Raw genomic sequence first — 17,972 nt, 5'->3', positions numbered from 1 at the left:
TAGGAGGGCCCTGGAACGGAGGTTGCGGGGACTCCCTCCTCAGTGTGGTTTGGATGGTCTCTACCTTCTTAGGGGAGTTGTGAGATCACAGGTGATCTCTTTACCCGCCCAAACATTCCTCAGGATCCCCCTGGTGTCCTGGCCTCTGTTCGCCTACTTAGCAAAGTCTCCTGTTTCTCTTTCCAGATCTTGCTTTTCTCGGGAGTGTTTACCACCGCCTGGCATGCTGCATCGATTTGTCTGTCTGCCTTCCTCCAGAATGTACGCTCCAGGGGAGGATAAGTTTTACTCCTGTGGACTCCCCAGTATAGAGCCTGGCACAAAGCAGCTTTCCAGTAAATGCTTTTGAATGAATTAATCAAGGAAACTGCCACACAGATTAAATACCGTGGGGAGACAAAAAAGAGTGTGGTTCAAACATGAAACCCAGGGTGGGCATTTGGCCTAGGGGCTAAGACTCTACTTTTACTTGCAGCCCACTTTGGAGTCCTGGGCTCAGTGCAGAGCACCTGCTCCTGATTCTGGCTTCCTGCTGATGTAGATTCTGGGAGGCAGCATGAATGGCTCAAGTAGTTGGGTCCCTGCCACCCACATGGGAGACCTGGGTTAGGTTTCCAGCTCCTGGCTTTGGCCCTTCCTTGGCTGTTGCTGGCATTTGAAGGGAGGGCTGGTGGAAGGGTTTTCTCTGGTCTGTTTCTCAAGTACAAAAATATGTCTTCTGAAAAATATGAACCTCACATTTAAAATTACCTTGAATAAATATAATACCAAATTGATCCTCACATGTATGTGAGATCTAGATAGCATATGCCAGGGAACGAAGCTTTGAGAGTCCATTTATTTATTTTACAAAAGTTAATGATTGATTTATTTATTTGAAAGGCAGAGTTACAGAGAAAGGGAGAGAGAGGGAGAGAGAAGGAGAGAGAGATGGGAGAGAGGGGGAGGGAGGGAAAGAGGGAGAGAGAGAAGTTTTCCATTGGCTAGTTCACTCTCTAAATGACTGCATCAGTTGGGGCTGAGCCAGGCTGGACCAGGCTGAAGCCAGGAGCCATGAGTTCCATCTGAGTCTCCTATGAGGGTGGGATTTCTTTCTTGATTTCTCTTTTTGTGAGTTCATCACCATATGGGATGCCAGTGTTGCAGGCGATGGTTTTACCTGCTATGCCACAACACCAGCCCTTGGAATATCAGCTTCTTGCTCAGCCCTCTGTTGCCAGGTGTACAACCTGCCTGCGTTGGGAAGGGCGGTGAGGTAAGAGCTCCACTTCCCTGCTCACTGACTGAAACCTGGAGCTGTGGTTTGCCCAGTGGTGTCTGGCTGCAGCAGGGAAGGTACTGCCCAAAAGATTTTCTGTTGCTGGGCCACCACTTTTTCCTTGTCCTTGGACAAGGAGGATCAGGCTCCTGGGGATTTCTTGTTTGTGCTGCTGATGGCTCTGATATGGATGCTTCCTTTGAGTAAGGTTAGCATGTTATTTTAGTTTTTAAATTCTTTTACTTTTTAAACTATGTCTTTGTATTTAAAGTGAATTGTTGGGAGCCCGTGCTGCGGTGCAGCAGGTTAATGCCTCAGCCTGCAGCGCCAGAATTCTATATGGGTGCTGGTTCAAGTCTAGCTGCTCTGCTTCCAATCCAGCTCCCTGCTGATGTGCCTGGGAAAGCAGTGGAGGATGGCCCAAGTCCTTGGGCCCTTGTACCCTTGTGGGAGACCCGGAAGAAGCTCCTGGCTCCTGGCTTGGGATTGGCCCAGCTCTGGCCGTTGTGGCCATTTGGGGAGTGAACCAATGGATGGAAGACCTCTCTCTCTGCCTCTGTTTCTCTGTAGCTCTTTCAAATAAATAAAATAAATCTTAAAAAAAGTGAATTGTGATGACAAGACACAGTTTAGTATACTCAAAAAATTAATTTGAGAATCTCTGCTTCTAGTAGGAGCATTTAGATTATTTGTGTTTTAATAAATGATTTGTTGAAGTACAATTTACATAAAGAAGATTCATCCTCCTAAAGTGTATAATTCACTGAGTTTTACAGTAATAATGGAACTATGCATCTATAGCCATTACCTACTTTTAGAAAACGTCCATAACTCCAGAAAGAACTCAAACCTGTTAGTAGCCATTCTTCTTCTCCTCTCCTTCCAGCCCCTGGAAACCACAGATCTGCCTCAATCTCTACAGACTCATTCATTCTGGATATTCATAAAAATGGAGTCATACAAAATGTTTTTTAAATTAATTTATTTGAAAGTCAGAGTTACACACAGAGAGAAGGAGGGAGGGAGGGAGGGAGAGAGAGAGAGAGAAAGAGAGAGAGAGGTCTTCCACCTACTGGTTCACTCCCCAGTTGATCACAACAGCTGGTGCTATGCCAATCTGAAGCCAGGAGCCAGGAGCTTCTTCTGGGTCTCCCACATCGGTGCAGGGGCCCAAGGACTTGGACCATCTTCTACTGCTTTCCCAGGCCACAGTAGAGAGCTGGGTTGGGAGTAGAGCAGCTGGATCTCGAATCAGCACCCATAAGGGATGCTAGCACTGTAGGCAGTGGCTTTACCCCCTAAGCCACAGCACCGGCCCCAAAATGTGTTTTTTTTTTTTTGAGATAAGCCTCTTAACTTAGCATAATGTTTTCAAGGTTCATCCATGTTGTAGCATACACATATATCAGTACCTCATTCCTTTTTATTGCTGTCATGAATATTTGTGTACAAGTTTTTGTGTTGACTTATGTTTTCAATTCTCTAAGGTGCAGGATCAGTATTTCTGGTTATAACTCTGTGTTTAGCAGTTGCAGAATTGAAAAACTGAAAAAGCGTTTGCTCCATTTTATAACCCTACCAGTAGAATATGAGGGTTCCAATCTCTCAGATCCTTCTGAAACTTGTCATTGTCCTTTTTTTTTTAAGATTTGTTTATTTATTTGGAAGAGTTACAGAGATAGGAGAGAGAGAGAGAGAGAGAGAGAGAGAGAGAGAGAGAGAGAGAGAGATCCAAAGCTGGGAGCTGGGAACTCAATACAAGTCTCTCCTGTGGGTGGCAAGAACCCAACTACTTGAGCCAACACTGATGCCCCCCAGGATTGCATCAGCAGGAAGCTGGGGTCTGGAGCCAGAGTGAAGAGTTGAACCCAGATTCTCCAACATGGGGTGCAGGCCTCCTACTGGTACCACCCGGTCAAATACCTGCTCCTGCCCATTTTCAACTTGGGTTATTTGTCCTTGAATTTTGCTTTGCAAATGGTCTTTATTCTTTTTTTTAACTTTTATTTAATGAATATAAATTTCCAGTGTACAGCTTATGGATTACAATGGCTTCCCCCTCCCATAACTTCCCTCCCACCCGCAACCCTCCCCTCTCCCACTCTCTCTCCCCTTCCATTTGCATCAAGATTCATTTTCAATTCTCTTTATATACAGAAGATCAATTTAGTATAAAGATTTCAACAGTTTGCACCCACATAGAAACACAAAGTGAAACATACTGTTTGAGTACTAGTTATAGCATTAAATCACAATGGACAGCACATTAAGGACAGGGATCCCACATGAGGAGCAAGTGCACAGTGGCTCCTGTTCTTGACCCAACAAATTGACACTCTAGTTTATGGCGCCAGTAACCACCCTAGGCTGTCGTCATGAGTTGCCAAGGCTGTGGAAGCCTTCCAAGTTTGCCGACTCTGATCATATTTAGACAAGGTCATAAAAGACAGAGTGAGGATAGTAACCAATGATCCTAAGAGTGGCATTTACCAGGTTTGAACAATTATACAGCATTAAGTGGGGAAGAGGACCATCAGTACACACAGGTTGGGAGTAGAGCCATTGGTGGTAGAGTAGAGGTTATGATTACAAAGGAATGAGGCCCAAGTACGCTAGACAGGGTCTAGAACAAAGGACAGAGTCATTATTAGAGGAGCTAAGAAAGGTGCTGTCTAAGCTACAATTAAGTTTTCTGATTTAGAGGCAAATAGAACCTGATAGAAGGGGCTTGATAATAATCTGTTGGGCTTTAGGCCTTGTAAGTTAAGAGGCCCAGACCTACCTATCTCTTCACATGGGGTATATCCTAAGGGAGGTGTGAACCTCCTAGGGGAAGGCACTCTGTTGACTTTCATGAGTTGGCTGGCCTGGGAGGAGAGCTGGCCAAGTAAAGGCAGGGGGCATCTCTAACAAGAAATTTACAGTTCTGCCTGCAATGTTTCTGACCCTACTTGACCATCCCCTCAGCTGCAGTGGTCACTTTGGAAGTTGGGCTGAGTGAAGGGCTTTTCAGCTTAGAGCCAATAAGATCTGTGGCTCTGACCTGGGCATCCTTCGACTCCAGGGCAGGTCCATTTCCAGTGATCCAACTCTTGGCAGAGCTGCCAGGGCTCTTCACAAGCTGACTTCTGCTGAAGCCTAGGCTTACCACTTTGAAAGCCACTGCAGTGGACTGGCCTGTTGGGTCTCCTTGAGGGCAGATCACTGTACAGATCAGCCATTAATAGGCCTGCCACCCATTGCTTCTGATGCCTAGCTTTCTTTTCCTCCTGGTTTGTGTTAAAGCAGACCAGAGGATGCAAGTCAAGGGAGTGCCCAAGTCCCATCTCTAATCTTCGGTGGCCTGAACTACAAGTCTATAGTCACAGGCATGTTCTGTAGTAGTTTTTCTAAGGTAGACAATGCCCATGAGGAAAATTATATTCTCACTTTAAAACTTTCTTTCCCTTTGGTCTGAAAGGGAGTTTTTTTTTCTACTTAATGTTTACTTCGCTGATGGCGAAACAAATCTAGCTATGAGATTATTATTTAAGTTCTTATTTTGGCTATGCCATTACAGAAAAATGTTAGCCATCTCTTTTATAAGGTCTAAAGATTAAATTGTGCATTCTACAGATTCCTTCATAATAGAATTAGTTTCCTACCTTGAAGAGAATAGAGAAATGAAAGAACAAGTTGGGCTTAGAATAGAGAAATGAGGGAGCAAGTCCTAGATCACTTGCTGACAATAGCAATATCACATGAATACTTAGCAAACAGTTTCAACCATTAGATAACAACTTAAGAACACATTTACCAGAAGGTCCAATGCCTTCTATAAATTTTAAGAATTATGTATTTGAAAACACCTCTTAAATATCTAACATGGTGTAGTTTGTTTAACCAGTAAACTTAAGCACAACCATATAAAATGTTTTTAGTTTCTTTCTACCAACAAGTTTAAAACATATGATACACAGATTCAGGTCACACGAATTAAAATGTATCTTTGATTGATTTTAGCAGCTTAAATTTATGGACAATCTTATCTATAAGCCATTTAAATAAAACTCTTAATAAAATTTCCCTATGTGGACATACAATATGTACACACATATAACATAGCATAGTAGACCAATATAGCAATTTTAATAATAGCTTTTAAAATCTTTAACGCTTTTTGTAGATTGCCAATTGATTTGAATTGCTTTTTGTTTTTAGTAACCTCAGTTAACCATACTTTCTCTCAGTTGGTACTGTTAATACATTATTGGCTTCATCTGTTTACAGAGCCATCCCAAAGTACTGAATACAATAGAAGTGGCTGGGAAAATGTCCATAGGAACCTATAGGAGGACAGCTAAACACAGAACCAACAATGCTTTAGTTTTATGAGCAGCAAATTATATATAACTGTGGATGACAAAAGACTTTAAGTCGCCATGTTTAAAATAATAAACTCATCAACCAACAAGAGGCACTTGCTTACTTCACAGTATTTTTGAAAGCACCTGTAGGATTTTACAAGTATTTAACCCTTCAGGCCTCTGGGGCTTTTTCATTAAGATAACTATCATGTCTAGTAACACAAGATCATTAGACTTTTTAATTCTCAAACATTTGTAGTAATAGCATTTTCCATTATAGAAACTTAAAGTTTGGTACCACATCACATCTTGACAGTACTTCTAATATAAACCAAATAGCCTGATTAGTTGGTGTCTCTATAAGATGAGAGACTTAGGTCCTTCGATTTTTTCAGTTGGGCCCAACCTGGAAAAACCAAAGTCCAGGATTTACTGGAAATTTTAGAGACCAGATTGTTTGAAACTTTGATTTTTTGAATGCCTGTCAAGAATGCCAAGAAGGCTCAAAATCCAAAATATCTGGTTGAAATAAGATTTCTTAAAATCATGACATAACATAGACCAAATTTGATCATTGTTACAAGGTGATTATTCAAATCTTTGAAAATAAGCACATATTTAAATAACCCTTATCTCTTAATAAAAATTCAGCTGTTTTTGAACAATTAGAATTTAACAGACATCAAGAGAACATAATAGATTACTTTAACACATTGCTTTAACAGAGCATCAGAGTTTAATTCTATGTCAAAGAGAAATTGAGCTTCCTGTGATCTTTTGCTATGAGGTTTCCTTCCTTTAACTTCTTTCATATTGGTGACCGTGTTTCTGTGTTTCTGTGTGTAACACATCTTTAAGCATCTTTTGCAGGGCAGGACGAGTGGCAACAAATTCTTTCAGTTTCTGTTTGCTATGAAAAGTCTTAATTTCACCTTCATTCAGAAATGAGAGCTTTGCAGGACATAATATTCTGGGCTGGCAGTTTTTCTCTCTTAGTACCTGGGCTATGTCTCGCCATTCCCTTCTAGCTTGTAGGGTTTCTGATGAGAAGTCTGCTGTGAGTCTAATTGGAGATCCTCTAAGAGTAATCTGACGTTTCTCTCTTGCACATTTTAAGATCTTTTCTTTATGTTTCACTGTGGTGAGTTTGATTACAACATGTCGTGGTGAGGATCTCTTTTGGTCATGTTTATTAGGGGTTCTATAAGCTTCCTGTACTAAGGTGCCTCTGTCCTTCTCCAAACCTGGGAAATTTTCTGCTAGTATGTCACTGAAAATGCCTTCTAATCCTTTCTCCCTCTCCATGCCTTCAGGAACTCCTAGAACCCGAATGTTGGGTTTTTTAATAGTATCCTGTAGATTCCTGACAATATTTTTTAGATTTCTAATTTCTTCTTTTCTTTGGTTTGTCTGTTTCCTTTCCTGTTCTCTGTCTTCTAAGTCTGATATTCTCTCTTCTGCTTCGCCCATTCTGTTTTTAAGGCTCTCTAATGTGTTTGTCATTTGATCTATTGAATTCTTCATTTCATTATGATTTCTCGTCACTATCACAGTTTCTTGTTCTACTAGTTGTTTCATTTCATTTTGATTCCTCCTTAATATTTCATTTTCATGAGAGAGATTTTCTATCTTGTCCATTAAGGAATTCTGTAGTTCAAGAATTTGTTTTTGAGAACTTCTTAATGTTCTTTTCAATTTTTTGAGATCCGCTTCTTGCATTGCTTCTATCTCATCATCATAATCTTGAATTGGGGTGTCTTTTTCATTTGGGGGCATCATAGTGTCTTCCTTGTTCTTGTTACCTCGGTTTTTGCATTTGTTGTTTGGCATGTTGGAGATATTTGGTTTCTTCACTGTAGTGTTTTTTCTTGTTACACTATGGCTCTATATTAAGTAGACTGTCTGCTTTCGGTGGAGCCTTAGAGGCTTGAGATGAGTGTGGACTGAGAGCTTTGTTTGGTTCCTCAGGGTTGAGGGTGTGTCAAAGATGACACTCCCAGGTTTGGCGTGGTAAATCTTTCTTTCTTTCTTTCTTTCTTTCTTTCTTTCTTTCTTTCTTTCTTTCTTTCTTTCTTTCTTTCTTTCTTTTTTCTTCAAAAGGGAAGTAATTCCGCACAGCTGAACGTAATTGGAGGTAGTTAGCAGGCAAATGATACACCCACAGGAGCCAGAGATTGGAAGCTCTTTCCCAAGGACCACACAGGGAATCTGTGCTGCCCTCAGTGTGGGCTCCAATTCTCCTGCAGTCTCCCACTGGGTTGCCAAGTTAGATGCTAATCTCCTGTTATTTCACCCCTCCCCCCAGAGTCAGGTTTTTCTGCTAGGCTTAGGGGCGGTGCAGACCTGAGGTCGCTCTGCTTATGACGTATGTCCAAAATGGCGCCTGCTCTTTGTCTTGCTCGCCTTTGAGGGGTGAGCAGAGAGAGAGAAACTTGTGTCCGTATCGGTCACTTTTTTTTCCTCTCTCTCTCTCTTCTAGTTAGCCTGGTGAACTTTTCCCCACAGAGTTTCAAGCCTCGTTCCCTCTAGTCTCCTCTTTCCGCTTGCCCGCTGGTGTCTCGGGCTATTGAGGTTCGACTCACCTCGCGTTCCTGCACTGGTGTGTTGAGTCTGCCGCTGGTGTCCCGAACTTGGGCTCCCACGCTCTCCACGCAGGTCCACTGTGAATCGCTAGTTCCAGAAGAGTTTCCTCTGCTGTTTCTTCCCCTACTCTTCCTTGACCCTGCAGTATCTCCACTTTTATTAACCTGTCTCTCCCCCAGACTAATAGTGTGCTCCCTTCCTATTCCGCCATCTTGCCGCTCGCAAATGGTCTTTATTCTGTATACAAATTGTACTATTTGCATCTAATATGATTATTGATATGGTTGAGTTTTAATTTGCCATTTTGCTTATTTGTTCAGGTTCTTTTCTAATTTCCTAACTTGTTTATGTTCTTTTTCAAGAGCAGAGCTGGGACGCAAACTAAGGTACTCTGAGATGGGATTTGGGAGCCGCAACCTGCATCTTAACTGTTCAGCCAAATACCTACTCCTGAATTTTTATTTCTTAGTTTTTTCTTTTTTAAGATTTATTTATTTTATTTGAAAGTCAGAGTTACACAGAGAGAGGAGAGGCAGAGGTATTGAGAGAGGTCGTCCATGCGCTGGTTCACTCCCCAGATGGCCACAATGGCCTGAGCTGTGCTGATCTGAAGCCAGGAGCCAGGAGTTCTTCTGGGTCTCCCACACGGGTACAGGGGCCACAAGCATTGGGGCCATCTTCTACTGCTTTTCCAGGTCATAGCAGAGAGCTGGACAGGAAGAGGAGGAGCCAGGACTAGAACTGGCACCCATATAGGATGCCAGAGCTTCAGGCCAGAGCGTTAACCTGCTGTGCCACAATGCCGGCCCCTATTTCATAGTATTTTATTTCACTTCCACTAATATCTTATTAGCTGTGCCACTTCCTTTAAGTTGTTGCATTATCATTTAAAGTATTCACCTTTAATGCAGTGTATCTTCCTTCAAGTAATGTTAGACCATTGCCTGTAAGAACCTTTCAAATGTTTATTTTCCTCCTCTCAGCTTCATTAATATTTTAAAGTATATTTTACTTTAATATACTTTATGAGGGTCTGGCACTGTGGTGTAGCAGGTAAAGCTGCCACTTCCAGTGCAGATATCCTATACAGGTGCAGAATCAAGTCCTGGCTGCTCCACTTCTGATCCAGCTCTCTGCTATGGCCTGGGAAAGCAGTAGAGGATGGCCCAAGTCCTTGGGCCCTTGAACCCATGTGGGAGACCCAGAAGAAGCTCCTTGCTCCTGGCTTCAGATGAGTGTAGCTCTGGCTGTTGTGGCCATCTGGAGAGTGAACCAGTGAGTGAAAGACCTCTCTCTCACTCTGCCTTTGCCTCTCTGTAATTATGCCTTTCAAATAGATAAATACCGCTTTAAAAAATTCTATTGTGAAATCAGCTCAGTTTTTTAAAAAGATTTATTTATACTTATTTTGAAAGGCAGAATTACACACACACACACACACAGAGTGACAGAGAGAGAGAGAGAGAGAGAGAGAGAGAGAGAGAGAGATCTTCTATTCTCTGGTTCACTTCCCAAATGGCTACGAAGACCAGAACTGGGCCTATCTGAAACCAGGAGCCAGGAGCCAGGAGCCAGGAGCCAGGAGCTTCCTCTGGGTTTCCCTCATGAGTAGTAGGGGCCCAAGCACTTGGACCATCTGCTGCTGCTTTCCCAGGTCACCAACAGGGAACTGGATCAGAAGTGGAGCCCATACAGGATGCTGGCACTGCAGGCAGAGGCTTAACCTACTATGCCACTGTGTCGGCCCCTCAAAATGCATTATTACTATTTTTGCTTTGAATTGTCAAAAACTCTTCTAAAGAGATTTTAAAGCTCATTGGTTGTAGAACATCCTGATTTATTTTTTGCCTATTTATAGAGATCACCCCACCAAGATGAGAAATATGGGGCATATTTTTTGCTTTGAACATTTGCTCAAGCAGTAGAAGAGACAATTGAGGATGTGTTGAGTCAGATATTTCTGGAAACTAAATTTCAGGCTGCATATCAGGAACCCATGGACTGGTACCAATTTACTTGGTATTCCTGGGTGAAGTTTCACTTGTCCATGGACTTTGAATCCCTGGTGGGTATTGCAATGATTGGTACAGTGGCTACACAAATTGATGTCATGCTAATTGCCAAAGGGTTGGATCTCTTCCATATTTGGGGGCTGCTGGATTTATTGTCCACTTACTAAATTGCTTAATGAGTGAGACTAATAGCAGGAAATGCATTGAAATGGAAAAGTTTTAATAACACCCCCGAGTATTCACTGATGACAAATTCAATTATAGTCATGCAGTGATCACTACAAAATCCTATGTCAGACTGATAAAAAGTTCAGGGCTTTCCAAACCTGAACCTCACCGTGTGCAGATTTTGTACTCTGTAATTTTGTATGGAGGGCTCTGTCACGGGATATTAAGAGGAGACTTGGATTAGCAGAAAAGTTACAGGATAGATGGTAAGTGTCTGTGGTCATTTGGGAGACACGTTTTAAACAAGATAAATAGTTCTTGTCTCCAAACAAATGTTACTGATATACATTGAAGAACAGACTGGATTGTAAAAGAGATCGAGTTTAACAGAGTTACTGGCTGTCTTGACTTGATGACACTAATTTTCCTATCCTCTTGCTGCTTCACCTGTATAAAGAGATAATGATTAGTGTTACTTAGGTGAATGTTGAAGGAAGGAGAAATAATAGGACCTTCAGGAGAAGTTTACCTCCTGAGAATGATAAATGAACAGTGGTCTTCCTGTATACTTAACCTCCACCACATTCTCTTCTTTAAGAACAGTGCTAACAAAGGTAAGTGTATTAGAGCTCTCCAGAGAAACAGAAACAAATGTATCTATATCTATATCTATATCTCTGATAATTGTATCCTCTAGATAGCTATGGATATATATATACACACAGATTTATATTCATTTATAATGATATACCAGATACAAAATACACACACATACACATACATATCTAGAAAGAGGGAGGGAAAGATATTAATTTTAAATCATTGGCTCATGAAATTATGAGATTCTAAGACCTGGCAAGTGGAAAGTCTTCAGGATAAACCAGCAGGCTGGAAATTCTAGCACGGGTGGATATTGCAATCTTGAAGCTGAAGGTAGCCTGGAGGTGGAATGTTTTCTTTTTTCAAAAGGTTAATTAGGGGCTGGCGCTGTGGCATACCGGGTTAAAGCCCTGGCCTGAGGTGCTGGCATCCCATATGGGCGCCAGTTCTAGTCCCGGCTGCTCCACTTCTGACCCAGCTCTCTACCATGGCCTGGGAAAGCAGTAGAAGATGGCTCAAGTCCTTGGGCCCTTGCACCCACATGGGAGACCCGGTGGAAGCTCCTGACTTCGGATGGGCACAGCTCTGGCTGTTTCGGCCATCTGGGGAGTGAACCAGCAGATGGAAGACCCCTCTCTATGTTTCTACCTCTCTTTGTAACTCTATCTTTCAAATAAATAAAATAAATCTTTTAAAAAAAGGTTAATTAATTAATCTGGAAAGAAAGAAGGAAAGAACGAACACTACCATCCATTGGTCCATTCCCCAAATGGCGAGACCAAAGCCAGAAGCCAGGAACTCTATCCGGATCTGCCATATAGGTGGTGGGAACTCAGATACTTGAACCACCTTCTGCTGCTTTCTAGGCACATTAGCAGAGAGCTAAATAGGAAACAGAGCATCCAGGACTTGAACCAGCACTCTGATATGGGGTGTGGGCTGCTAGCAGTGACTTAACTCCTGTACCACAACGTCTGACCCAGAATTCTCTATTTTTGGGAAGTATTCAATCTGTTCTCTTAAGGCTTTCCTTCTAGTGATTGAATGAGGCTTACCCAAGTTGTGGGGGTAATCTTCACTCAAAGTGTAAGTATTAAGTTAACAACATCTGAAAATACTTTCATAGCAACAGCTGGACCATTGTCTGACCAAACAACTGGGTACCATGGCCTAGCCACATTGACACATTAAAATTAACCACCACAAACAAACAAACTAGAAGAAAGGATTTTAATATTTTCACCACAAAGGAATGAAAAATGTTTGAGGAGATATTGATATATATGTTTATCTTGAATGGCTATTGCACAATGTATTCATGTATTAAAATATCACACGGTACCCAATATATATGTAAAATATTTATGTGTCAGTTAAGTACATTACATTTATGAAAATCAACCATCACAGTAATTAAAGGGATCAAATTTTTATCTTCTTTCCATAATGAAAATAAAGGCAAGGGACTTGCCCAAATGTACCCAGAGATGTTGAGACATGAATTAGTTAAAAAAGAAAAAAGAAGCAGAATCCAGAATTTTAGATCTGCTAACTCACCAAATGTGTCTTCACTTGTTTATTAGTTCAGGTGGACAACAATGGAAACAAAGACTGCTCTTGATTTAACACTTAGTCCTTTAAAGGATTTATATTTTCTTAATACAATTTAAACTTAATGTTAGTATCACGTCATATTCCCCTAAAACATCCTACTCAATTATGTTAACTAGGAATAAGTAGTTTTTCTCTATAAAAATTTTGTTGAATGAATAAATAAATAAATAAATCTTTAAAAAAATTTTGTTGAATGAACGAGTGATCTTGAGTACGAGATTTTAGGATGCATTTAAATACAGTTGTATGGCCAGTACACTTAGTTTTACCTTATTTGACTAGAAGGAAGGCAGAAGCATTTGGAAAGAGAAATGCAAAATTTGCAGAGAAGGAAAAGACAAAAAACATCCAAGAATCAATACTACAAGAAGACTAATGACTAATATCCAAACTAGAATGTATTTTATTTGTGGTTTTTAATATTTTGTATTTTCTCTTTAATTTCTAGATAGAATTATGAAAAAAATAAATGAAGAAGCACTAGAATAATTAATAATTAGCTAAATCAGACTTGCATAATTGGGGAAAAATTGGTAAGTTTTGAAGCCTTTGTTAGGCTTCCCACTCTCTCCTCATTCTAAGATTTTATTGTGCTGAGAACCACTTCCTTACTACCTGCCAATCAGCAGCATTCTGGCTCAGCCTCTGCCTTCTCCTCACACGAGTGTGATCATAGTGAGGAAAACTGGAATCTGCTGTCTTGAATATAGAGCTCACTAGTCCTACAGAAACATGGGATATATTTAAATATATAATTTCTCTGTAAAATCTAGCCATGCATCAGCAATCCAAAAAATTGTGCTGGGAAAACTTTTCTTCTTAATTTTATTTGTTTGAAAGGCAGAATTACAGAGACAGAGCAACATCCACTGGTTCATCACCCAAATGGCCTCAAGTCCAAGGCTGGGTCAGGCTGATGCCAGGAGCCAGGAGCTTTGTCCCGGTCTCCCATGTGTGTGCAGGGGCCCAAAGACTTGGGACACCCTCCACTGCCTTCCCATCTGTACTAGCAGGGAGCTGGATCGAAAGTGGAGCAGCCAGGACTCAAACCAGTGCAATAGGATGCTGGCATTGCAAGTGGTGATCCAAGCCATTATGCCACAGTACCAGCCCCTAAAATAACTCTTTAAAAATATATTTTAGGGGCCAACACTGTGGCATAGCGGGTAAAGCCAGTGCCTGCAGTGCCAGCATCCCATATGGGCACTGTTTGAGTTCCAGCTGCTCCACTTCCGATCCAGCTCTCTGCTATGGCCTGTGAAAGCAGTGGAAGATGGCGCAAATTCTTAGGCCCCTGCATCCATGTGGGAGACCTGGGGGAGGTTCCTGGCTCCTGACTTCAGATTGGCTAAGTTCTGGCTGTTGCAGCCAATTGGGGAGTGAACCATCAGATGGAAGACCTCTCTCTCTCTCTCTCTCTCTCTCTCTGCCTTTCCTTCTCTCTCTGTATAATTCTGACTTTCAAATAAATGAATAAATCTTTAAAAAATATATTTTAAGTAAGTACTCAGGAAATCTTCATCATGCCCTTGCAAGTCAAGAACCCACAAAACATTAACCATTACTTTGATTTCTATTACTCTAAATTATTTGTGCTGTTTTTGAACCTCACCTATAACTAATTATACAGTATCTATGATTTTGTGTCTGGCTCCTGTTGCTAAAAAATATGTCTGTGTGATTTGTCCAGCTGTTGAATGTAGCGGTAGTTTATTTTCGTTGTCATATAGTATTTCATTATATGAATTTGCTACAACTTTCTATTCTACTTTGATAGACATTTCCAACATTTAGCTTGTTTAGGAGGAACAACTTCTAATGTTCTACAGCGTGACGGAATAACTATGGTTAACATAACTGTCAAATTCAAAATAGCTAATGGAGAGGATTTCATGTTTCCAAGACAATGAAATAGTAAATATCTGAGATGCTGAATATGCCAGTTACTCTGACTGGGTCATTATACACTGTGTACATGTATAGAAATATCATGTTATACCCCCTAAATATGTACAATTACTATGTATCTATTAAAATAATAAAGAGAATATACAGGGGGAAATAAAAAGATACACACTGGATAATTAAGTGTGCTTCAGACTGTTTTAAGTCTTGAGTGTACATTTAATTTGATAGGAAGAGCCAAAAGCTGAATGATTTTAATTGGGAGTTGTATGTTTAGAATATTAATTTGATGTTATCAGTGGATCAGTAAGAGTTGAAAATAGCCAGGCAAATAATGGGTAAATGTTTTAGACAATGTATTTATTTTTTCCTTTTTTTTTAAAAAAAATTTCTTTTTTGAACGGCAGAGATGGAGAAAAAGAAGAAAAGAAAGTGAGAGAGAGAGAGAGAGAGAGAGAGAGAGAGAGAGATCTTCCATCCTCTGGCTTACTCTCCAAATGGCCACAATGGCCAGGGGTGGGCCAGGCTGAAGTCAGCAGCCAGGAGCTTCTTCTGGGTCTCCCACATGGGTGCAGGGGCCCAAGCACTTGGGTCATCTTCCACTACTTTCCCAGGTGCATTAGTAGGGAGCTGGATTGGAAGTGGGGCAGCTGGGACTCAAACCAGCATCCATATGGTATGCCAACACTGCAGGCAGAGGCTTAACCCTCTTTGTCATGGGCTGGTCCCTGTATTTCTTCTTCTTAAGACTCAGTGACCTCATCTATAAGACAGGAACAATTATGCCTAGGCCTTGGTGGTTGTGAGCAAATACAAGGTGTACATGAAATGCCTGTCATGACTCCTGATACATGGTGGGTATATTGTAACAATCACTATTAAATTGCTTTATATTCTATATGCCTTGATATAAACAGCAAGTTAGACAGGAACACAAACTCACTTCAACTAGTCTATTCCTGCTTTTTTTTTAAACAAGAAGATTTATGTATTTATTTTGAAAGTCAGAGTTAACAGAGAGAGAGAGGGAGAGAGAAAGAGAAAGAGAGAGAGAGAGAGAGAGAGAGAGAGAGAGACCATCCATCTGCTGGTTCACTCCCCAAATGGCCCCCAATGGCCAGGGCTGGGTCAGGCTGAAGCCAGGAGCCAGGAACTTCATCTAGGTCTCCTGCAAGGGTGGCAGGGGCCCAAGCACTTGGGCCATCTCCTATTGCCTTTCTGGGCCATTAGCAGGGATCCAGACCAGAAGAGGAGCAGCTGGGACTCCATATGGGATGCTGTGGTGAAGTCCGCTGTGTTACCTGCTACTCCACAACACTGGTCCCATAGAGCTGAATTATTCTTCATTTTCACCCAGCAGGTTCCTTTGGAGAGCTCACTGGATGGATGCTCTAAACCAAACAAGAGTGACTGAATTTGTCTTCTTGGGACTCACTGATAACTGGGTGCTGGAGATACTGTTTTTCATGGCATTCTCTGTCACCTATGTGCTAACTCTTCTGGGAAATAGTCTAATTGTCCTTACCACAGTCTTTACTCCGCGTCTCCACACCCCCATGTATTTCTTCCTGAGCAACCTGTCCTTTATTGACATCTGTCACTCATCTGTCACCGTGCCCAAGATGCTGGAGGGTTTTGTTTTGGAGAAGAAGACAATTTCCTTTGACAACTGCATCGCACAGCTCTTCTTCCTGCATCTTTTCGCCTGTGCTGAGATCTTTCTGCTCACCGTCATGGCGTATGACCGTTATGTGGCCATCTGCGCTCCGCTGCACTACCCCCAGGTGATGAACATGAGGGTCTGTGTGCAGCTTGTCTTTGCCCTCTGGCTGGGGGGGACTGTTCACTCTCTAGTGCAGACCTACTTGACCATCCGCCTACCTTACTGTGGCCCCAACATCATCAACAGCTACTTCTGTGATGTGCCCCCTGTCATCAAGCTGGCCTGCACAGACACGTATCTTACAGGAATGCTCATTGTGTCCAACAGTGGAACCATCTCCCTCACTTGCTTCCTGGCCCTGGTCACTTCTTACACGGTCATTTTGGTTTCTCTTCGGAAACAGTCGGCTGAGGGGCGCCGGAAAGCCCTGTCGACGTGCTCTGCCCACTTCATGGTGGTGGCGCTCTTCTTTGGGCCGTGTATCTTCCTCTACACTCGGCCGGACAGCAGCTTCTCCACGGACAAGGTGGTGTCTGTTTTCTACACAGTGATCACCCCTTTGCTGAATCCTCTCATTTACACCTTGAGGAACGAGGAGGTAAAAAGTGCCATGAAGCAGCTGATGCAGAGACGAGTTTTTTCCTGATGGACCTTGGGATTGCAGACATAATTGTGCTCACATAATGAGAAAGCAAAGTAGTGAAAGTACAAGGCAAAACGGCACAGGGCAGGGCTGATTTCTGGCCTACAGAGAGAAGCTATGACATGTACATGGGGCTGGTGTTGTGGTACAGCAGGTTAAGCTGCCTTCTGTGCTGCTGGCATCCCACAGCGGTGCTGGTTGGAGTCCCAGCTGCTCCATTTTCTATGCAGCTCCCTGCTAATGTGCCCTGGAAGGCAGTGGAAGATGGCCCAAGTGTCTGGGCCCTTGCCATCTGTGTGAGCTACCTGAAAGAAACTCCTGGCTTGGCCTGGCCTAACCCTGGTCATGGCGGCCTTTTGGGAAGTGAACCAGCAGATGGAAGATCCATCTCTCTGTCTCTCTCTCTCTCTGTTTCTCCCTCTCTTTCTGTAACTCTGCTTTTCAAATAAATAAATCTTTATAAAAAAATCTATTACATGTAGGTCCAGCACTGTGGCATAGTGGTAGTCGTCACCTGAGGCACCAGCATCCCATATGGGTGCTGGTTTGAGTCCTGGTTGCTCCACTTCTTTTTTTTATTTTTATTTTTATTTTTTGACAGGCAGAGTGGACAGTGAGAGAGAGAGAGACAGAGAGAAAGGTCTTCCTTTGCCGTTGGTTCACTCTCCAATGGCCGCCGCAGCTGGTGTGCTGTGGCTGGCGCACCGCGCTGATCCAATGGCAGGAGCCAGGTGCTTCTCCTGGTCTCCCATGGGGTGCAGGGCCCAAGCACTTGGGCCATCCTCCACTGCACTCCCTGGCCACAGCAGAGAGCTGGTCTGGAAGAGGGGCAACCGGGACAGGATCGGTGCCCCGACCAGGACTAGAACCCGGTGTGCCAGCACTGCAAAGCGGAGGATTAGCCTAGTGAGCTGTGGCGCCAGCCTGGTTGCTCCACTTCTGATCCAGCTCCCTGCTAATGTTCCTAGAAGAGCAGCAGAAGATGGCCCAGGTTCTTGGGTCCCTGCACCCACACAGGAGACCAGACAGAAGCTCCTGTCTCCTGGCATCTGATTGGCCCAGCTCTGGCCATTGCAGCCATTTGGAGAGTGGACCAGTGAATGGAAGATTTCTCTCTCTCTCTCTCTCTCTCTCTCTCTCTCTCTCTCCCTGTTCTTCTCTCTCTTTGCGTGTAGTGTAA

The 17,972-nt window shown here is 42.6% G+C and overlaps 1 protein-coding gene across 1 annotated transcript; it reads left to right on the top strand.

Annotated features, from left to right (window-relative positions):
- Positions 1-15,868: 15,868 nt before the first annotated feature.
- Positions 15,869-16,795, top strand: LOC133769457 (olfactory receptor 4E2). The gene has a single exon (XM_062204654.1). The coding sequence runs from the start codon at positions 15,869-15,871 to the stop codon at positions 16,793-16,795; it is 927 nt and encodes a 308-aa protein (XP_062060638.1).
- The last annotated feature ends 1,177 nt before the right edge of the window (positions 16,796-17,972 follow it).

Source organism: Lepus europaeus, chromosome 11 (genome assembly GCF_033115175.1).
Source record: "Lepus europaeus isolate LE1 chromosome 11, mLepTim1.pri, whole genome shotgun sequence".
NCBI lineage: Eukaryota > Metazoa > Chordata > Mammalia > Lagomorpha > Leporidae > Lepus > Lepus europaeus.
The sequence above is the reverse complement of the archived record's forward strand: the minus strand, read 5'-3'. Positions and strand labels throughout refer to the sequence as shown.

Bases quoted from the DNA above. Each gene is read 5' to 3' on its own strand.
- LOC133769457 (XM_062204654.1), top strand. From the start codon at position 15,869: ATGGATGCTCTAAACCAAACAAGAGTGACTGAATTTGTCTTCTTGGGA.